The sequence below is a fragment of the Nelumbo nucifera genome, chromosome 7, assembly GCF_055504915.1.
Source record: "Nelumbo nucifera cultivar China Antique chromosome 7, China Antique-T2T, whole genome shotgun sequence".
Taxonomy (NCBI): domain Eukaryota; kingdom Viridiplantae; phylum Streptophyta; class Magnoliopsida; order Proteales; family Nelumbonaceae; genus Nelumbo; species Nelumbo nucifera.
In genome coordinates, this window is record NC_142655.1 from 59,240,643 (window position 1) to 59,264,446 (window position 23,804).

The 23,804-nt window shown below is 38.3% G+C and overlaps 1 protein-coding gene across 5 annotated transcripts in view; it reads left to right on the forward strand.

Annotated features, from left to right (window-relative positions):
• Window positions 1-23,804, forward strand: part of LOC104599783 (Transducin/WD40 repeat-like superfamily protein) — an 86,330-nt gene that overhangs the window by 33,389 nt on the left and 29,137 nt on the right. For all 5 annotated transcript variants that reach the window (XM_010262496.3, XM_088891586.1, XM_088891583.1 and 2 more), the window contains exons 7-8: window positions 8,423-8,523; window positions 11,139-11,312. In XM_010262496.3, coding sequence (XP_010260798.1) covers window positions 8,423-8,523; window positions 11,139-11,312 — 275 coding nt within the window. The remainder of the gene's footprint in view (window positions 1-8,422; window positions 8,524-11,138; window positions 11,313-23,804) is intronic.

Consider the following 23,804-nt stretch of genomic DNA (forward strand, 5'->3'; position numbering starts at 1 on the left):
CTGATTTGTGTGATTCAAATAGGTGGGTTGAATGGGTATTACAGTGTTGCAGACCTAGTGCTATGTGTGTGAAGTGTATTTGGGTGGTTTTGTGGTGTTGAAAGTGAAGAACAACAGTGACTATTATTGCTGAAACCTGTGACAGTAGATGTTTCAATAATAACCAGCCATTAGTGTGCAATGTGGTGATTGTGAGGTGGTGTGACATACTAGATTTTTTTTTTTTTTTTTTTTTTTTTTTTATGGCAGCAATGGGAGACAACAATGAATACAAGTCTAGTGTTATGATTCCCCCTGATTACCCGAGTGTGCATATGATGTCTATTAAATTGAATGGTGAGAATTATGTGCCTTGGGCTAAAATCTGTTGAAGTTTTTCTAAGAGCTAAGAAAAAGGTGAAGCATGTGAAAGAGGAAAAACCCTCAGTTGATTCTTAGGGGTATAGTGAGTGGGAACAAGAAGATGCACGGATTGTGACATGGTTATGGAATATCATAGAACCCAAGATTAGTATGAACTTTATGTTCTTAGATACAGCCAAGGAGATTTGGGACCATGCAAAGAAGCTTTACTTTGGACAAGACAATACTACTAGAGTATACCAGATTTACCAAGAGTATTTTAATCTATAGTAGGATAATCGAAGTCTTGAGGAGTATTATGCTAGCACGAGGAATCTTCGGAATGAGTTGAATGTGTATCATCACCATACATTTGATGTTAAAATTCAGCAACAACAGAGAGTAACAACTTGATGTAACCAGATTTTTAGTAGGATTGAAATCTAAATATGAACCGATGAGAGTACAAATACTTGGTGGTTCTGTCCTTCCCTCTCTTGAAGAGGTGTTTGCCCATCTTTGGAGGATTTCTGTTGGACCTACAAAGAACTTTACCATATTTGATAGGTCTGCTTTTGTAATGACAAGAGGGGGAGGTCGCGGAGGTAGAGGAGGAGCTTGGGGAATTTAGCCAGGTCGTGGTGGTGGTAGTGGTTCCATGTATAATCATGGTGGTGGGTGTATTGGAGGTCGAGATTCAGGGGGAGCCAGTGGTAGAGGATGTAGTAGTGGTCCAAGGAAGTGTACACACTGTGCAATGGAGGGACACACTATCAACTTTTCTTATGATCTACATGGCCCACCTTCAACCTGGGCAAATCATGTAGTGGCTAATGGTAGTGGTACGAGACAGGAAATTCAGCAAGTTGATCAAATACCTTCTACATCTACAAATGCCTCCGGGAAAGAGATGATGAGTGTTCCACATGATGAGTATGAGTGGTTCCTCTAGGCTACTTCTCTATAGAATACAACTACTCTTGTTCACTTAGGTATGGTTTGTTTGGCATCCAAACCCTCCCATTGGATTATTGACTCTAGAGCTTTTGATTATATGACTGAGACTCCAGTTGTGTTTTCTTCCTTTTCTCAGTCTTCTACTTCATACATTGTTACCCTTGCTAGTAGCTCCACCTCTTCCATATGTGGTATTGGTAATGTTGACATAGATTCATTATCCTTGTCTTTAGTTTTTTATGTTCCAAAATTCCCTTTTAATCTTATGTCTATTAGTAAATTGACCAAGTCCCTTAATTGTTGTATCACCTTTTATTCCTCTTCATGTATTTTTCAAAATCTCAAGATGGGGATGAAGATTGGTGGAGGGCATGAAGTCGATGGACTGTATTACCTTGACGGTGGTGGTTCATCAACAACTTTTTAATCGTTTCTTTCTCCTCTATAGTGGCACTTCAGGCTTGGTCATCCGTCCCTTAAGGCACTTAAGCATAGTTTTCAAGGCACCAAGGCAAGGATGGGCATCAGGGGGGTGCCTTGTCGCCTAGTTGCCTAGGTGGGTGCCTAGGTAATGGATTTTTTTTATATAGAAAACATAGATCCTAGGGTAGTTCCCTAAGTACCATAGTTATATTTCCTTAATAATTATTCATAATTTTCATAAGAAAAGTATAGAGTTCATGTTAAAGTATAGAAAATCAACATATTTATGAGAAGAAAAAATAAGGAAAAGAAAATTCAAAAATATAGGGGCTGAACCCTTATTTTTGTTATAGAAAATGTGTTGATTAGACAAAATTTTAAGTTCTTCCTTGCTTATTGATTAAATCCTAACAAATAAGAAAATAATAAAAACAAATTAGTATATAAACACACAAAGTGAATATTTTAGTTTAATAGTGCCTATTTTATAATTATAATGTCAAAAATAAAGAATAAAAAAGTATTTTACAATACATAGTACAAACTTGGCGATTAGGCGAGGCGAACCTCAAAGGGTGCCTTGTTGCCTTGACAACTATGCACTTTAATTACTTGTTCTGTCATTAAGTTGTCTTTCTACTATGGATTATGAGTCGCATTAGTATGAGAAACACCATTGTGTTCGCTTGAGTTCTAAGGTTGATATTCATATGTCGAGTCCTTTTTCTTTGGTCCATGCAGACATTTGGGGTCCTAATAAAATAGTGTCATACAATGGTTACAAATACTTTGTAATTGTTGTCAATGATTATTCAAGGATGATGTGGCTTGAAGGGATGGGAGATCCATCATATGGATGGCCGAACCCTGCAGGAGGGTTAGGCGAAATTTCAAAAATTTCTTTACTCCCATCCGGGAATCCTATTCCCAATTTAGAAAATTGCATTTTCAAGGTTCGTTCTTGTAACCAAAACAGACCAAATCTGAAACCAAATTAAGGGAGGGATATACCTGATTCGGAATCCACGCAAGAATGCTCCTCCCAACGTAGGTGTTCACGCCCAAAGAGAGTACCAAATCCTCCCTCCACTGAAGATGACACAGCTTAGGGCGAGGCAGGATCAACAGGTAGTTCTTCACCAAGAACTAGTGATTCTTCAGCAAGAACCGAATAGGACAGCGAGCACAACTTCTAGATTGTTTTTTCTCACAAGAAACAATATCAAAATCCAATCTTGATCGAATCCAAGAACTGGAGATCGAACAGGATCGGGTGGCAAGAGCAGGAAGAAAAAGAGCAGAAGGCAAGAGCAGTCTAACTGTGTTGTCTTCTCTTTGTATTCATCGAATGTGACTTTGGAGGTTCGCCCTGATCTCTTATTTATAGCCTTAAAGAGAAAATTTCCTAATCCCATTAGGAGTTTCCTAATCCAAATCTTTTATTTGGATCTGGACTCTTTAAGTGATAAGGATAATCCCTTATCTTATCTGCAGATAAAGATCAACCTTCCTAATCAAATTAGGAGTTCCTTTGATCCAAATCTTTATTTGGATCTGGACTCTTTAAGTGGATAAGGATAATCCCTTATCTTATCTGCTGATCCAAATCCTAGATCCGCCCCTATTTAATTAATCTAATTAACCCAGTTCGAAATGGGCTTTTAGGCCCATTAAGCTTTCAGGTTCACTTCCACTTTAATGCTGGCTAGTTTGGCTCTCTTTGTATGGCGTGGAACCCTATCATTGATCTACACATCAGCCACATGGATTCAGCCTAGCCTCTGTTACAAGGCCTGGCCGAATTCACTGCTGAATACAATGAACCCCTGAGTCCATCACTATGGGCTCTCAATGGGCCCAACATTTACACTAATTGTCCTTGGGTACAACCATTTTATGAAGGCCCAAGGACTGTGGGCAGATGCAAGATTAGCCCATTAGGTATAACCCTCAATGGTCTTACACTTAACCTCTTAGCCCATAATGATCAAACATTGCCCGACAAGAGAGGACCTCTCCTGTAGTGCTGCACTCTCTACTCACATGGATCTCGGGAATTAAAACCTTTTGCAAACATTTTGAAAGCATAATATATATATATAAATATATGTATATCTATATATATATATATATCTATATAAATATATTTTGCAAAACAAATTTCAACAGTTGAAATCAACTGCCGGCAGTGTAGGTTTCTATCAGAGAGAGTGCATCCCCGATCATTCACTTTGTCCGACAAAGGAGCTGATGCTGTCACTATGATCACCCACTCAGATGAATTCTTGGACTGTCCCAACATACCCAGGTTTTGACCCCCTCTAAGGATCTCACTGATTGGCATATCAAAGCCAACCCAATCTGACACCTAGTGCAACATCATAATCGAGTCTAGTGGTCAGGTGTAACATTCCGGTTTTGCCCATCTATCTCCAAGGTCCAGGGCAATACTGGAATTTTGGTCCGGTTCAAGGTTTCAAGAAAACCCACACTGCATGTACCTCAGGTCTCACCCTGGCAGCTGAGACAAGCCACCCCAACCAACTTGGCGGCACATCAGTGTCAGCCTTGGCAGGATAAATCTCCCGAGATCTATCCAACGGCTGTGAAGATTCTAAACTAACACGAGTCTCATATGTGTCTAGTTTAAGGGTATTACACAAAAACACACCATAATAACATGAATCAAATATGTACTTTATTCATTTACAATAAATGTCATAATGTACATCATGCTGATTGGAGCTAAGGGCATACACTGTCTAACATGGCTTTATCTTGTGAAGGAAAGGAGTGAATTGTTTTCTCTTTTCCAAAAGTTTCATGCTGAAATTCACACTTAGTTTGGCATGCACATTAAGACTCTTCATTTTGATAATGCCTGCGAATATTTTTATACCCCCTTCTGGAAATATTTGGAACAACATGGCATTATCCATCAAACCTCGTGTACTTACACTCCTTAGCAAAATGGGGTGGCTGAGAAAGAACCACCATCTTTTTGAGACTGCTTGGTCCCTTTTGTACCATATGAGTGTACCCAAACGTTTTAGGAGTGATGTTGTGCTTACATCTTGCTTCCTTATTAATCGGATGCCCATGTCTATCCTTCAAGGTCATTCTCTCTTCTGTGTTTTGTTCCCTACCTTGTTTCCTTTCCCTCTCACTCCCAGGTTTTTTGGGTGTGTGTGTTTTGTCCATAATCTTGGACCTAGAATGGACAAATTAGATGCACAATCTACTAAGTGTGTCTTCCTTGGCTATTCTAGGACCTAGAAAGGGTATAAGTGTTATAACCCAGTTTTCATTGTTCTTTTGTGTGTCCCGATGTTATGTTCTTTGAGTTTGTTTCGTTTTTCTTTAGGTCCGATGTCTCTCCTCTTTCTCCACCTCCACTTCCAATTCTTATCAAGTCTGAAGTGCAAGAAGTTGTTGATGAACCAGTGGTAGCAATTGGAGGTGGTGACATGGAAGAGCAAGAAGTGGACAGTGGTAACAAAAAGCAGTGCAAAAGCTGAATATAGCGCCATGACACACAACATGTGAACTAGTGTGGTTGATAAACCTCTTACAGGAGATGGGGTACTCGATTGATACCCCTATGAAGCTATATTATGACAACCAAGCTTCAACCCACATTTCTTCCTATCTAGTTTTCATGAGAGAACAAAACATATAGAAGTTGATTGTCATTTTGTGAGAGAGAAGGTTGAGTTAAGGAAGAGTGGATTACATATGTAACAAGCTGGGGCTATATGACATATACTCACTAGCTTGTGGGGGAGTGTTAGAGTCTACTGTAGAGGGGTAGTTTGGTCATTTTGCTTTATGTTAAGAGTGTGGTGTAATATCTGTTATATCCTGGGTTAAGTGTTGGGTCCCACACTTAAGAAGGGGCATAGCTGTCTTTATGTTTTAAATTAAAAACCTATAAATAACAATTTGGCCGACTAGGGAAAGTTCTCTTCTCTAGTTTGAACCAGCCTTTCTTTTCTACTTCTCTTCTCTTCTCTTCCTTCTATTCTTTCTCTCTTCTCTCTTTTTCTCTGTTATTCTGGATCTAAAACTAGTACAGATCTGAATTTTATCAGGCTTCTTGCAGTGATCACATATAACATCTTTTTTATCCTCCTTTTTGTTTTCACTACTACTATCCTTATCTTCACTAGGTTGAGGTTTTGTAGTACTAGCCAAAGCCGAAGTCTCAATTGCAGGATGCCTTAGCATAACATTCCCCATACTCTCCTCCTAGACATAAGGGCATATGCTTGTGAGAGAGCCACACTATCACGTGATAGAGTATGTAACAATATCATATTCAGGTTTGAGTCCAATTAAGAACTCAAAAACCCTGTTCTTCTCCACCAATTTTCGATAGCTTGTAACATCTTTAGTTCTTTCCCATTTGACCATCTCCAGATGGTCTATCTCCTACCACAAAGTCTTCAAGGTAAAGAAGCAAACTGGGAGAGGCTTATCTCCTTGTTTTGTAGTGGTCATCTTATTTCTTTAATTGGTAAACTTGGGCCACATATTGATTCTGTGAGTAGGATTTTGTACCTCCATCCTAGATCTCCTTAGCAGTATTTGCCCACAGAAAGTTTCTACTAACATGGGGCAACATGGAACTGCACAGCCAAGTAATTACCAGTTACCATATAATTCTCCTAAACCCATCATGCACGAGATGAATCAGTAGTCTCTGGCTTCTTCGTCTCACCCGTAATATACCCCAGTTTACCTCTTGCATTGAGTAGATTGGGACAACTCTAGGTAATTCATATCATTAAACTTTACAGTGGTAATTTGAATCCTGGCCATCTCTCCCATTCTTCCTAGGGACATACCAAACTCTCCCCCTGCCTTCTGTTCACTTCTAGACCCTTTCATTGATTTCAAACAATTTCAAGCAATAAATCCTTAAGGCGGAAAGAAATAACAGACTTTCAGAGGGGTAAACAAGGCACAAAGGAACCATCATCTTTGGTCAAAAAACTCCAAACAAAGAAGAAAGGCAACTGATTCTCAAGAAGGCTACTAACAACTTTCCCGCAACTAAACATCACCTTTAGCAAGTAGAAAATATCTTTAAAAGGAAAGAGCTAATAAAGACTGTCCAAGTAGGTCAGATATCACTTATCTTGAACCTGTGAGAAAGAGAAAGTAGGAGATTTGCGAATCCATCTCTCCAGGAACTCCAGAAATCTTTCTTGATGAAATCACCCTCTTTAGAAATCAAGAATAAAGGGAAGAAAAGCTCCAGAAATCTTTCTTGATGAAATAGCCACTTTAGATGATTGTTTACGAACCAGATTCCACCAAGAATCAGAAATTTTTCTATCTAATCTTTCTTGATTTTGTTCTTTTATCCAATATCTTCAACTGACTAGCAGCAGATCACCAAAATCTCCAAGGATTAGGCTTTTAACAGCAAATCAATTAGCCCTTTCTAAGCTCCCATGCAGTTGGCTGATCTCAAGACTGCATTAGAGAGCAATTCGAGAAGCCTTAGGAAGGCTCTGATACCAAGTAGGTGATTAAGAGCAAGAAAATATAAAAGGACTGAAAGAAATGTTTTTTGGAGAAGAACAGAGAAGAAGAAAGAAGGGAGAAGAAGAGGGGAGCCAAAAGTATCCTGGCGACCCCAATTAATTGTTATTTATACTTAACAATAAAAGAATGTACAAAGTATGCCCCTAGTAGGGCAACTAGTGCTAGCAACAATAGAAAACTAAACTAAAAACATAAGAGGGCCATATGGGCCAAGACCCAATAACAATAAAGAAATAAAAACAATAATTTAAAGCAAGCAACTATCAACGTTCTATATGCATAGATTGAGATGTGAACAAATTGAGTTGATTGAGCATTCCCTATCTTAGTTTGGTCTCCCAGATCATAGTTGTCAAGGCAACTAGGTGAGGCTAGGCGACCATGGGGCGCTCAGGTGCCTAGGCGAAGGAAAGATGATGATGATGATGAGTGGAGAATGGGAAGACTGAGTATAGGGGTGGAGCCCCTGTTAGAAGAAAGAACTTACCTGCCGCTGCCGGAGCTGAGGTGCGATGGAGTTGGGCTGGGGCTTGAGCTTGAAGTGTTCGGTTCTCCTCCCTCTCCAATTGAACGAAGAAATGGAGATTAGATTAGTTGTATACTTGTCTTAATATTAAAATGATACCATGTAGCAGATTTATTTTAAAAGAATACAACAACCAATAAAATATCAAAACAATAGATTAAAAAAATAGTTTTATATATGTATGTAGGCAATAGTTTTATATATGTATGTAGGCACCCGCTTAAGTCTCTGGGCGGGCGCCTAGTATGCAATACCTGGGGCGTTTGGGCGAGGCAACCATGAAAAACCGCCTAATCGCCTAGGCGTTGCTTGACAACTATGTCCCAGACCATTGGCTCCACTTTTGCCTATAACATGGATAAAAGTTAGCACTAAGTTTTTCTGTTTAATTTTTCTTTTAGAGTAGTCTGACCCATTAAAACAAAAATGGTCTATCTCATGATTTTCAAGTTGTGTTGGTTGGTTTTGGCTAAGTAGTTGACAAAGAGTTTATTAGATCCCTTTTTCTTAATAATAATGTGCACATGGAGGATAGATTTCTTCTTTATTTGTGTAAATTTTTGTATTTATATTGAACTGTTACTCTTTATTTTATTATTTGTTTATTCCTTCTGGGTGTAGGTACCAGTCTGGGAGCAGCCTTGGTAAATTTAGAGACTGGGGTGCCATCATGGGTGTGCCGGAGCAAAAGTGATGTCTTCTCCCAACAATTTAATCAATCGGTAACATGGAGTAGTATTGAACATTCCTAGAGATGCATCTCTGTTTTGAATTTTTTTTTTATTTTTATGGGTGATGCATTTTGTAACACAATTTCTTTCTAAGTAACAGAAACAATGTTATGTTACAGAGTTCAAATCATATACACGTTAATTACAGATAATGACAAAAACGAATACTGTATTTTCATGCAATGCTGATCCAAGCAGGGGAAAACTTGAGAATAGATCCCTCTTCATAGCTAATCAGCCTTTCATCTCTAGATGTGGCATTTATTAGGTGAATATTCATATCTTAGCAAATCTTCTTTTTTCTTTTACTATAAAAGAAGAAAATTTCTTCATGTTAAGTGCTATAAGGAGAAGAATCTGCAAAATAATGTATTTCATGGAGGCTCATCTATGTAGGGATGAAGATTATTTTAAGTTTGAAAAGCTTGGAAATTAGACCTGCAAAGGTATAAAAGAATAGAAAGGAAGAAGAGAGAGAGAGAGAGGATAGTGGAGAAGATAATATTTTGGAGAAAGAATCTTATAGTGTCTGGTGGCACCCGCTCCTTTTATTATACTAGGGTGACATAATAAAGTAAAATGACTACAATACCCTGTGCCTAAATGTATACATATTACAACACTCCCTGTCTCCCCCTCAGGTTGCGTTATAGACTTCAATCATCCCCAACTTGTTACGTAATTTAGTATGGCGCAGATAGTTCATACCCTTTGTGAATACATCAGCCAACTGATCTCTGGAGTTAACATATGCTATACAAACTTCTGCCTTTTCAATCTTCTCCCTTATGAAGTGCTTGTCAATCTCTATGTGCTTATTTCGATCATGCAAGACAGGATTGGCAGCTATATTAATACTGCCTTGTTGTAATGGTAGAGAAACATGGGGTCATCCACACCAAATCCTTACTCTTCCAAAAGGTTCTTGATCTACAACACCTCAGCTACACCATAGGCCATGGCACAATACTCAACCTCGGCACTAAATTTGGCTATCTACCATTGAATGCTTCTTATTCCTCCATGTTATCAAGTTACCCCTAACAAAAGTACAATAACTTATAGTAGACCTATGACCATTTATTAATCTACCCTAATCAGCATTAATGTAAACTTCAACTCTCATATGACCATGTTTAGAAAAAAAGGATATTTCTACCAAGATGTTTCCTTAAGTACCTAAGAACCGTTTCTACAGCGAACAAGGTTTAGCTAAACGCGATGGCTGTTCAGCAGGCTGTGGAACCAATGATAAGGTTCCTAGTGATTTAAAAGGCACGCTAGGCGCACAGGCGGGACACATTTTAGGGTAGGTGCTCTGCCCAGGTCCAAGGTGCAGCCCATTCAAAAGGCGCATGCCTGGTGCGCCTTGCGCCTTAGCTTAGGCGTGCATTGAAGCTTCGAGAACCCCCTATTTGGTAATGCTGTTCATTCATTCATCTAATAAAATATCTTCTTAAAAGCAATTAAAACTATAAAATCATTATTTTTTGTGTGAAAACTAAGAATTTAAGACCCTAACATGGACTTGTTTGGGCTTGCCTCGAGGGGTGTGGCACAAAGGCGGCTCGTAGAATTAGGAATGTAATATATCACATTAGCTACTTGATGTAATTGAGAAAAAAAAGAGATAGTGGGTTTTATATGCTTGAAAATGTTTTATATGTTTGATTTCATTTTTAAATTCTCATTTGAATATGCTTTACATATTATGTTTATGTATTTTAATTTTAGATAATAGGATTTTTAAAACATTTATTTTAAAACTTAAGTTTATATTTTTATTAATATTAAGTTTTATAATTTTTTGATTTTTTTTTTGCATTTCTTTGATTTTTTTGGCTTTTTTTTTTGAATTTTGATATTTTTATACATGGGACCCACACCTAGTGTAGATATCTTGTTCAATTACTAATCAAATTGGAGTCGGTATTTTTAGATCAAAATGTTGGGAACACTAAGGTTTGGATAGCTTTTCCTAATGGCTTGTTCATTTGTGCCTCCTTTTTCAATAACCTTACTTTTTATAATACTTTAGGGGTAGTCTACTTGATGAAAGAGGTTTTGGAGTAAGCCTATTCCACCTAAGATTCAAGACATTTTTTTGGGAAATTTTATAAATATCTGTGATATGCTATAGAAAAGAAGGCCCAACAAATGCCTTTCTCCTCATATGCGCAAGGAGGGAGTTGGCACTATACTGTATGTAAAAATGTTTTGCAATAAGATGATGAAATATTAATTTATTGAATATTTAGTGCAAGCATTGTAATCGAGAGTTGTAACCAGGGGAGGTCTCAAGAAGGGGGATGAGAGAGTTCTAATCACGATAGGTTTTACACCAAGGGTTGCCAATTGGTCCATATTTGCAATTTTGTGGATTCACTGACTAGAGATTTTACAAGAAGAGGTCCCATCACCAATAGTGTAAGTTTGTTAATGATATGGTACTGATTGATAAGAACAAAGCATAGTTTTTGAGGTGCCAAGGTGAAGCTATGTGACAGGGCACCTTGTTGCCTAGTTACCTAGTACATTCTACAAAGCACTAGGTAACAAAATGCATCATATCAAATGGGATTCATTCTATTTGCCTCTTATTGTAGGGAAATGTTGTTGTATGTGGACTTAGAAATGGAGCAATTGTGACAGTTGATGTTCGTCAAAGACAAGAAGCATTTTCTGCTAGACTTCCTAGACATCGAGTACCTTATCGTGCGAATAAAGGTTCTGAGGCTTCAAGTAGGAACTTCAAGAATGCAACTAAACAATGGTTTGAGGTATTTTAACCATGTCTCTTTATGGTTGCAGAAATTAAAATATCACTTTGACTTTGTTTTCCTTTTTCAATAGAAGAACCATTTTGAAAATGAATCTCTAGTTTCTAACATTTTTTTTTTGTTTCTAATGGTAATGATATTAGGCATTCAAGTCCTTTGTTTTTTTCTTAGTGATAATACAAATTTTCTGAATTTCTAGCAATATTTTACAGATATTGACCACCTATCATTGCAAAGTATGGAGATACTGTTTCTGTTCCTTTTGTTCATTGTCTTCTCGAGTGTGAATTTTTCTTGCTCAATTAACATCATATAACCATGTATTAGTGTTGAGGAGTATAGAAACAAGCTGTCATGAACAACCTCAATTTAATTTGGTGAGATTCAAGATATTCCTATATTTCTCATATAGCCATGTATTAGTATTGTTAAATCTGAATATTTTTCTTTTGTCTAAGTTAAGGTAATACCATCTTATGGAAAATTTTAACATGAGGTATCTTATCTTTAGATCTCTTCATGTATAACCAATTATAAAAGAAAAAATCATGAACAAATAAGATAAAGTATTAAAAGCTACCATCAGCAGGAATAGGGTACGATCGCCATGTATTAGTATGCATAATATGGAATAAAGAATTTTTATTTACTTGGTGCATGAATTGATAATTTGATATACAATATTTAGCCAACTAACATACTTAATACTAAAGATCTAAAATCAAAACGAACTTAAACAAATGAAGGGGCATAATTTTCAAGGACATGAATAACAAATGACCCAGACAAACATATTTGCCCTATTTTGAGACTTGCTACAAGTGATGAAAGACTGTAGAGATAGTTGTTAGTTGAGAAGAAAAACATCCTTTTGAAAAGAAAGGACTGTTTAAAAAGTTGCAGAAAATCAAAAGGAAGTAGCAGAAATCAGGTTTCAAGAAGAGAGAAGAAGAAGAAGGTGGCGGCAACTAGGGTTCAGAGAGAGAGATTTTCGAACATAACTTTCTCTCTTACACCCCTAATTCCATTTCATTAAGTTAAACTTTAATAATTTACAAAGAGGCCCCTAATTGGGTAGAAAAATAAAAAACATAACACAAGAAAGAATAAAGCCCAGATTAAGGCCCATTATAACAAAGAACATAAAAATAAAAAGGATAAACAGCCTATGGGCCATTTGGCCCATCTTCTCTACACTCCCCCTCAAGATGGGCATAGATGTCAATCATGCCAAACTTGTCAGTATCATGCTGAAGTTTAGCCTTGTGAATGCCCTTGGTGAGGAAATCAGCTAATTGTCATTCAGAAGTGATGAAAGGTAGACACACCTCTCTAGAAGCCATTCTTTCTCGAATGAAGTGTCTGTCAACTTCAATATGTTTAGTTCTGTCATGCTGCACTAGATTGTGAGCAATGTTGATGGCAGCCTGATTATCACAATATAACACCATTGGCTTATCATGCTCAATACCCAGTTCCTCCATCAAGGATCTAAGCCACAATAGTTCAGAAACTCCATGAGCCATGGCTTTGTATTCAGCTTTGGTTGAAGATCGGGCAACAACTAATTGTTTCTTGTTTCTCCAAGAGACAATATTACCTGCCACCAAGCTACAGTACCCAGAGGTAGAATTCCTTTTCCAGGGGAACCCTTCAAATAACATAGAATCCGCTCTGCTACTACCATGTGAGTATCCTTGGAAGCATGCATGAACTGACTAATGCAACTGATAGCATATGCAATGTCTGGCCGAGTCATGGATAGATAGAGAAATTTTCCAAGTAGTCTCTAAAAGACTCCCTTATCTTTCAACAATATTCCATCTGAAGCAGAGAATTTATGACTCGTATCAATAGGACTAACAACTGGTCTAGCACTCATCTTCCCTGTTTCAGAGAGCAAATCAAGTACATACTTTCTCTGAGAGATAAGGATCCCATCATTGGATCTAGCAACTTCTATGCCAAGAAAGTATCTCAATTCCCATAGATCTTTGATCTCAAACTTTGTATGACGGAAAGATTTGAGATCATTAATCCCTAATACATCATTACCAGTCACAACAATATCATTAACATACACAATCAGGTAAGCGACCAAGGATCCTTTCCTCTTCACAAAGGGGGTATGATTAGATTGTGTCTGTACATAGCCAAAGCTAACAAGAGCAGCCCTAAACTTTTCAAACCATGCTCTAGGGGACTGTTTGAGTCCATAAAGAGATTTCTTCAGCCTGCAGACCTTCCCTTTCATATCTATTTCATACATCCATAGAGGAAGAGACATATAAACCTCCTCATGTAACTCTCCATTCAGAAATGCATTCTTTACATCTAGCTGATAAAGTGGCTAGTCTGAGTGTGCAACCAGAGATAGCAGAACTCTCACAGAAGTCATCTTTGCAACAGGAGCAAAAGGTCTCCAGATAATCAATTCCATATGTCTGTGTATAACCTTTTGCAACCAGCCTAGCCTTGTACTTTTCAATGGTGCCATCAACATGATATTTGATAGTAAAAACCCACTTATAGCCTATTGGATCCTTCCCTTTAGGCAAATCAACCACTTTCCAAGTGTCATTCTTGTGCAGGGCATCAATTTCTGTTCTCATAGCATCCCTCCATTCTGGAATAGTAAGAGCTTTTGACATAGACCTAGGAATTGGGATAGAAGCAACAGAAGAAAGGTAGGCAAAATATGAAGGAGTGAGCAAACTATAAGAAAGGTGTTTGGAAATGCAATGTGTAGTACACCTCCTTTTTCCTTTTTTAATAGCAATAGGGATATCAAGGTCTGGAAAGGATGACTCTAAAGGGGATGTATCAGTACTTGTTGTCTCTTCTGTGACTGGAAGTGCAGGAGGCTCATGTGCTGAAGGGGAAACAATCTGCTGACTTTTGGTTCTCTGTCGTTGGTACAACCTGGGATTAAAAAGAGGACGAGGAGGTAAAGGAGGAGGGATAGGAACACTGGAATGAGAATGAAATGAATGATCCTCCCTTGACTCATTTGAAGGAGGAAGAGTCTCAACAGAAGACTCAACTGGGACATGAAGGGGAAGAGCAAACAACTGTGGCAAATTCTCCCCCTTTGGACAATGCCTCTCTTGAGAAGAATCATAAAAGGAAGAGAGCTCATCAAATGTGACATCCATTGAGACATACCGAGTGCCAATCTTCAGATCAAAACAACAGTAACCCTTTTGTGTGGGGGAATAACCAAGGAAAATACACTTGTGGGCTTTTGGTTCAAATTTATGTCTTTGGACACTTGGGATATGTACATAGCAAGTGCAACCAAAGACATGAAGAGGAATAGGAAAAAGATCCTTGCCCGGATGAAGAAGACTGAAGGGAGACTTAAACCCCAAAACCCCGGATGGCATACGGTTGATTAGGTAGGTTGCAGTGAGAACAACATCACCCCGAAATTTTGTAGGGACATGTGAGGCAAATAGAATACTTCTTGCAACTTCAACAATATGCCGATTTTTTCTTTCAGCAACTCTATTATGTTCTGGGGTCCTAACACAAGAGCTTTGGTGAATAACCCCCAAATTAGTGAGATAGCAAGTCAGGTTTTTCTCAAAATATTCTTTTGCATTGTCGGATCTGAAAATTTTAATTTTGGTATCAAACTAGGTTAGAATAAATTCTTGGAATTGCCTCACAAGTCTGGGAACCTCATCACGGGACTTCGTAAAAAATATCCAAGTGAACCGAGAAAAGTCATCAATGAACAAGATAAAATATTTGTAGCCACCCATAGAAGGTAAGTGGTAAGGCCCCCACACATCAGAGTGCACAATATAAAATGGAGAAGAAGATCTTTTATTACTCAGAGGATAACTGCTTCTACAATGTTTTGACAATTCACACGACTCACAATGAAGACTGGACAGACTAATTCCCTTAAACAGTTTTGGGAATAATTGACTTAATGCAGAAAAAGAAAGATGACCCAAATGAAAATGACATAACATGACTCGACTGATGGACTTAGTAGATGTAGACCCAAAAGCAGCTTTTCCAGGTTGTCCATGGCTCTGTCCAGGAGTGTCCAGCAGATATATTCCATTCGCCTCATGGCCACTCCCAATCACTTTCTGAGACTCCAGATTCTTAAAAACATAGTAGGAAGGAAAGAAGGTTACACAACAGTTCAATGACTTAGTTAGGATAATTACAAATAACAAATTTGTATTTAGCTTGGGTACATGAAGAGCAGAAGAAAGTACCAAGGAATCTGTAGCCTTGATGGTTGAGCCATCGGCTAGGGTGATTTTGTCACAGCCATGAAGTAAATCATATGAAACAAACAAAGTGGAAAGGTTGGTCATATGATTAGAAGCACTGGAATCAATAATCCAAGGGATCCTAAGATTACCTGAGATAGTTGCATGATTGGCAGGAGCTTGTTTGCCTGAATGAGCAAATGCAGAAGATGTTGAAATTCTTGGAGGGTTGGAAGAAGAGACCACACCCTCTAGGTGATTGATCATCCTTCCAAACTTCTCATATTCTGCCTTCATACCTGCTAACTACTCACTAGCAGCCATCTCTTCAGTTTGGTATTTGTCACTATCTGGACCAGTAGCAATATTGGCACTCCCTGCCTTCATATTATCAGACCTTTTGAAACCGAAGAGGAAGAAGCTCAAGATGCAATTTCTAACACTTGTCTTTAGTGTGTTTTTCTTCTTACAGTACTCACAAATAATTTCTTTCTTCCTTGAGCTACTTGGAGTCTCTGCAACTCCCTTGGGTTTCACTCCCATATTAGCAAAGTGATCATTAGACCAGCCCCTTGAACTTGGACAAGTTTCCTGCTTTCTTCACTACTTACCAAGGCATAAGCTTGAGACAGTGAAATACTATCATTGGATAAAATATTTTGCTTTGTGATGTCATACTCCGGATTCAACCTTGTCAAAAACTCAAACACCCTGTTTTTCTCAACAAGTTTCCTGTAGGCCTCGTCATCATTAGTGGTGTCCTTGGCTACAGCTTCTATCAAATCAATTTCCTGCCATAAAGACTTCAGTTTTGAGAAATAAACAGCTAACGATTTCTCCTCCTATCTCAAATTCTTCACATCACTTCTCAGCTTGTAAACCCTGGCCACATTTAATTTTTGGGAATAGGTTTCAGCAACACTATCCCAAATTTCCTTTGCTGAATTCATCCACAAATAGTGCTGACTAATCTGCGGTTGCATTGAGTTCACAAGCCATCCAATAACAGTATAATTTTCTTGCATCCATTTTTCATATGATGGATCATCTTCCGAAGGAGCCTTCTTGCTCCCGAATATAAAAACCCATTTGCTTCTATTGCAGATATAAATTTTTACTAATTGTGACCAAGCCAGATAATTAGTTCCATCCAGCTTGACTGTGGTCACAGCCAGTAGAGAGGCTACAAAGGTTCCCGGAACCTGTCCGGATTTAGCAACATGCTTGTTTTCAACTTCTGAAGGGTTCATCTTCTTAAATACTTTGAAAATAACTTCTGACAACTTCGAATAACAACAAATGAAGACAGAACAAAAACTGTGCTGTGAGCCAACCTCTATGCAGTCGTACCAGCTACCTGCGTCACACCCGGAAGCCGGGAGAAACAGAGAAATCTCAGCCGCTCCTTGTAGACTTTACAGAACACCAATCTACTTGATTCGATCTTCAAGATGAAGGATGAGAAGACTTTCAGTCACTGAGCACCCAGGTCAAGCTCCCTGTGGGGCCCACAATCAGATTTCTCCAGATAATTAAGGTTTTGGGCAACACACTTGAATCTGCCAGGAGGACAACAAAACCAGTCCCCTTCTCTCTAGAAACCACTAACAACTAGGCTGAAATAGGTTTCTTTACCTATTCATGCAATTCAGTTCTCCATACACACTGTGTATCGGAAAAAAAGGTGAAAAAAAGGGAAAAGTCGATCCTGCTTTGATACCAAGAAGAAAAACAGCCTTTTGAAAAGAAAGGACTATTTAAAACGTTGCAGAAAATCAAAAGGAAGTAGCAGAAATCAGGTTTCAAGAAGAGAGAAGAAGAAGAAGGTGGCGGCAACTAGGGTTCAGAGAGAGAGATTTTCGAACATAACTTTCTCTCTTACACCCCTAATTCCATTTCATTAAGTTAAACTTTAATAATTTACAGAGAGGCCCCTAGTTGGGCAGAAAAATAAAAAACATAACACAAGAAAGAATAAAGCCAAGATTAAGGCCCATTACAACAAAGAACATAAAAATAAAAAAGGATAAACAGCCTATGGGTCATTCGGCACATCTTCTCTACAAGTTGTTAGTGTGTGGTCCCACTAATATCTTTATATTTATTTCATGGTAGTTAGGCCAGATATAACTGTTTTATATTTATTTCTGTTTCAGCAGGGGTTTTGTGTAACTCCACTAATTCTCCTTTTCTTCTTCTATTTGCAACCTGCTTTTCTCTTCTTTTTCTACTGAACTTATATAAACAAACAGTTTTTTGGTTTCTTTTATCCATGTTGGTATCAGAGCCAACCTAGGACACAGATTAGGGCTCTCATGTGAGCCTAATTCAGTCGGCTGCATGAGAACTTTCTAGGACTGAAAGCTCTGCATCATCGCCTGATTCTTGGAGGTTGCTGGAGTCTTTAGTTGCTGCCCAAGGGCTTGCATGACCTTTGGAGAGTGCCCAGTGACCAGGTAGGATTAGAGAAAATAGGTAAGTCCAAGATTAGGGTTTAAATTGGAGATTGAAGGTGGCGATCAGTTTCCTTTTGAGAAAGAACATTTTATTGAGACCTACCTTGAATAAGAGCAGTTTAAACCACTCTGGAAGCAGCGGTTGATAGATTTCTGTCTTCCCTGTTCGTTTCTCTAGGGTTTTGACAGATCTCTGTTTTCCCAGTTCTTTTCTCTAGGGTCTTTCAAACCCTGCGATCAGTTCTTTGCTCCCAGACTTGTTATTTTGACCGTGGATGATTTCTGGGTGATTATAGTTAATTGTAAATGGTTTCTGGGTGATGATTCTTGATTGCGAATGATTTCTGGATGATAATTCTTCACTGTGAGTGATTTTTGGGTGGTTGATTTCAATTAGCTAAGTTTTTTTGCATAAAAAAAGAGCAGTTCAGGGGTTTACTTCTTGAATAGTGACATGTTAATATCTTATATAAAATGGAGAAGGTTGGAAGTGAATTAAGGACTCAAGGAGAAGGTTTTTTAGGGGCTAGAAGCATGACTGAGAGTTCTTTTCAGTTTACTACTGTCAGGTTTGATGGAACCAATTACTTGGAATGGGCCCAATCAGCTACGATGGCCATTGAAGGTAGACGCAAATTAGGCTGTGACTAGGGATATAAAGAAGCCAGCCAAGGAAGACACATCACATACCAAATGGGTTCAAGAGAACTATTTGGTGGTGACTTAGCCGTGCAATTCAATGTAGCCTCACATTAGTCGAAATTATTTATGGGCAAAAACAACCAAGGAGATTTGGGACAATATGAAAGAGACATACTCCCAACCCCTTAATGTTGCTAGGGCTTATAAACTGAATGTGATGTGAGTAATCTCAAGCAGGGGGAGAAGCCAGTCTCCATTTACTTTGCTACTTTGAAATCTCTGTGGCATCAAATTGACCACTTGGAGACAATTGAGTGGAAAGTCAGAGAGATGCAACAACTTATAGCAAGCTGTTTGAAATCCTAGCCGGTGTGAATTTAGAATTTGACATTGTAAGATAGCAACTACTTACTAGGGAGAGTGTGACATTGTCAAGTTCACTAGTCCACAATGAAGAGAGTAGGAGAAGGGTAATGTTACAGTTTCAGCCTATGGAATCAGCCTTATCAGCAACAAAACCAAAATTTGGGGGAGATAAGGAAAGGGAAATGAAGAAGGAAGATAAAAGGGAGATATTTTGTGATCATTGTAAGAAGTCGATACATACTAGGGACACTTGTTGAAAGTTGTATCCTCATCTTATTCTAGTTAGACTTAGAAATAAGAAGGGAAATGCTAATGTGGTAGTTAGTACTGATAGTGCATTATCTTCTAGCACAAGGACCACATCCCTAAATGTCCTAGCTGTTGTTCGAGCTGCCTTGACATAGTTGGAGAGTGAAGCTGGTACTTCTGGACTCTTATCTCAGTCACCAGCTACTACATTTGCTACTCCCACTTCAGCCTTTGCTCACTCAAGTACAAGAGCTACAAGCTGCATCAGCCTAGGTAACACTAGACCTTTCTATGTAATAGATTCTGGTGCTTTTGATCATATGCCTAGTTTGTCCACTTTGTTTACTACCTACTGTCTATCCTTTAGCAGAGAAAGTATCTATTTCTGATGTCTCTTGTGCCTATCTCTGGCAAGGGAGACATTAGATTGTCTGATGCCATCTCCTTGTCCTCAGTTCTGCATGTTCCTAAGCTTAGTGTTAACATGCTTTTAGTTAGTAGTATTACTAAGAATCAAAACTGTTCAGTGACCTTTTTCCCTAATCGGTGTGTTTTTCAAGATCTGGAGATAAGGAAGGTGATTTGGATTGGCTGTGAGATGAATGAAGTCTATTTGCTTGAGCATCCACAAGGGAAGGATATTAGAGTCGGGAAGTTATTTGTTTCTTAGCCAGTGAATCACATTATGCGTTGGCATAATAGGTTGGGTCATTCGTCTTTTGGGTCTTTGAGGAGTCCGTTTCCTAATTTGTTTGAGTTAGTCCAAGTGTCTAGTTTGAGGTGTGAGAGTTGTGAACTTGCAAAGCATTGTAGATCAACTTATTCTTTGAGTAATAAAAGAAACAGTATTCCTTTTGAAATTGTGCATACAGATGTTTGGGGACCATATCATACTATTACTATAGGGGGGTACAAATACTTCTTGTTGTTTGTTGATGATTGTACTTGTTTCTCATGGGTTTACCTTATGCACTCTTGAGATGAGGTCCCTACTCTAACTCAGGCTTTACATTAGATGGTATTGGCCCAATTTGGAATCAGGATCAAAATTGTCAGATTTGATAATGCCAAGGAGTATTTTGTAAAATCCTTGACTTCGTATCTCCTTAATTATGGGATCATCCATCAAAGCACTTGTCCTCATACACCTTAGCAAAATGGGGTTGCTGAGAGAAAAACTGACATATCTTGGAGGTAGCTACATGCATCATGCTAAACTCTAATATTCTATACGGTTTTGGGGGGATGCTATCTGTACATTTGTATACCTTATTAATAGAATTCTTTCACGGGTTTTAGACATGAGAACACCATTTAACCTCTTGTATCCAGACAAGGATTTGTTCACTATCCCTCTTAAAACCTTTGGGTGTACTTGTTTTTTTTCAAATTCTTGGACCTTATTGCTCCAAATTTGATCCCAAAGCTGCCAAATGTATCTTCCTTGGGTATGCACAAAATTAGAAGGTATTGTTGTTATGAGCTTGTTTCTAGTAGATGGTTTGTGTCTATGGATGTGCCATTCTTTGAGGATGTGCCCTACTATCATAGGGTCTCTTCTCAGGGGGAGAGTAGTGAGGTGGGTAATTCAGCCCCAGAAGTTCCGTTACCTATTCTAATCACTGAGGAGAAGAAACCTATTGGGTGTAGATGGGTGTTTACAGTGAAATATAATGTTGATGGCTTCGTAGAAAGATATAAGGCCAGATTGGTTGCAAAGGGATTCACACAAACTAATGGCATGGATTATTTGGAGACATTTGCACCAGTAGCCAAGATGAATACTATCAGAGTCTTATTATCCATTGCTGCAAATTTCTCATGGCCACTAGTTCATATGGATGTATAGAATGCAGTCCTCAATGGAGATCTATAAGAGGAGGTGTACATGAATTTGCCCCCTGGTTTTTATAGTATAGAAGCAGGAAAGAAGGTTTGCTGACTAAAGAAGGCTTTATATGGGTTGGAGCAGCCTCCAAGAGCCTAGTTTGATAGATTTAGACTGGCTTTAGAGAAATTTGGCTATGTTCAAGCTCAATTAGATCACACTCTCTTCTTTAAGAAAACAAACTCCCCTTTGACTTTACTTGCTGTCTATGTTGATGATATTGTAGTGACAGGAAGTGACATTGGTGAGATTGACTCCTTGAAGCAACTTCTTCACCAAGAGTTTGAAGTAAAAGATTTGGGGGAACAACACTACTTCTTGGGAATTGGGGTAGCTAGATCTAATCATGGCATCTTTATCTCCCAAAGAAAATATGTTCTTGATTTGTTTGAAGAAACTGGGAAGTTAGGAGTTAAACTAGCCGACACACCCATTGAGCTAAACCATAAGATAAGTGTAGAATGTGGAGAACCTCTTGAAGACAGAGTTATGTATTAGTGGTTGGTTGGGAAACTTCTTTATCTTTGCCTAATACAACTAGGCATTTCTTATGCTTTCAGTGTTGTTAGCCAGTACATGCATTCTCCCAAAATCACCCACCTTCTTGCAGTGGAAATGATACTTTCCTATTTGAAGAGATGCCCAGGGAGAGGTATACTCTTCAAGAATAATGGTCACATGAAAATAAAAGCATACATAAGTGTTGATTGGGCTGGTTGTGTTGATGACAAGGATCTACCTCCGTGTATTGTGCTTTTGTAGGGGGAAATCTTGTTTCCTGGAGGGGTAAGAAACAAAATGTTGTTGCTCGCTCCAGTTCTCAAGCTAAATACAGATCTATGGCTAATGGAGTGGCAAAAGTGTTATGGTTGCGATCTTTACTTGATGAGCTGGGTGTTGAATATGAGAAGCCTCTGATGTTGTATTGCGATAATCAGGTTGCAATTAACATTGCTCACAATCTGATACAACATGACAAAATTAAACACATTGAAGTGGACTGACACTTTATTCGAGAGAGAGTTGCATCTCAAGAAGTGTGTCTCCCCTATATTGCCTTAGATATGCAGCTAGCTGATCTCTTCACTGAGGCGGTTACAAAGACCAAATTGGTGACAGATTTACACAAGTTGGGAATGACTTATATCTATTCCCAACTTGAGGGGGGTGGGTGTAGAGATAGTTGTTAGTTGTTAGTGTGTGATCCCACTAAAATCATTATATTTATTTCACTTGGATAAAAGAAACCAGAAACTGTTTGTTTTTCTGATATAAGTTTAGTAGAAAAAGAAGAGAAAAGAAGGTCACGAACAGAAGAAGAAAAGAGAGGAGAAGAAGAAGAAAAGGAGAAAAGGGTGCGGTTAGATAATCTTGCCGCTCCATCAGATTAGTATTTATATGTTTGTAACTTAACATTAGTGGAGTTACACAAATACCCCTACAGAAACAGAAATAAATATAAAACAAATATATCTGGCCTAACTACCATAACTCCCATGAAATAAATATAAAGATATTAGTTGGAACATTATTGGAAATACAAGATAGACATGCCAAGTATCGTTTAGTAAGACATCCAACAAATAAACCACATTTGCTTTATGCCCACTTCCAATCATCCTCCTCATAGCTAAGTCTTGAAAGACAGAATAATTAGGCAAAAAATGGTTCATGACTTGGTACAACTACTAATAGATAACAAATTAATATTTCAACTTTGGAACATTTACAATAGAAGATAAGATCACGGGACCCATCAATAATTGTCATTTCATCCCTACCAGTACACAACTGATATGAACTACAAAAGGAAGACAAGCCATTCATTTGGTTTAGGATTTCTGAATCAACAATCCAAGACAAATAAGAGGATGAAGCAAAGATACCTTAGTAAGAAAAGTTAGAAGAGGTAGAAGTGGTATTGGTACTTCTCTTAAGATAAGTGAGAAGGTGAAGCACTCCATCTTTGCCTTGGTAGTAACTAGCACTTCTGTGCTAGGTCTGTAGGAAAACATGGTGTTGTAGTGGTTTTATGCTCTTATTTAGTAGTAGTGATATTGGCATTGCTTTTCCCACCTTTTTGAAGCTTTCTAGGCTTTGAGTGTGGATGAAATTTCACACACCTATCAGGAGTGCATCTAGCCTTCTGGTAATTAACATTTAACACATCTTAAACCATCCAAGTCATCAGAATGTGCAGCCTTCAATAATAGGCTTTAGTTTTGTGGGTGCCAAAGCAAGGCATGGTAACCCTTCAGTTCTCTTCTTAAACTAGAGCGTACACTTTCTGTTAAGATCACTTAAGAACTCAGCACCTGTTTTTTTCTACTAGCTTACCACACCATTTTAAACCGTTAGGATCTTTCTAAGCCAAAATTTCAACCAGCTTTCTGCACCGTTAGGATCTTGACATAATGAACATGATAAAGACAAATGCAAGGAAATAGATTTCTCCCTATGTCACTTCTCTTTGAAGTTGATATTATCCTGGCAATATTCTAGGCTTAGGTATAAGTTTCAACCACTCTCTCTTAAATCGCCTTAGCTCTAGACAAGAACATATATTTTTAAGTTATGTAAGGTTATTTAGAAGTAGAACTAATCAACTATAACACCACCATGGGATTCTCCTGTTTCCAGTTGGAATATAACTCTT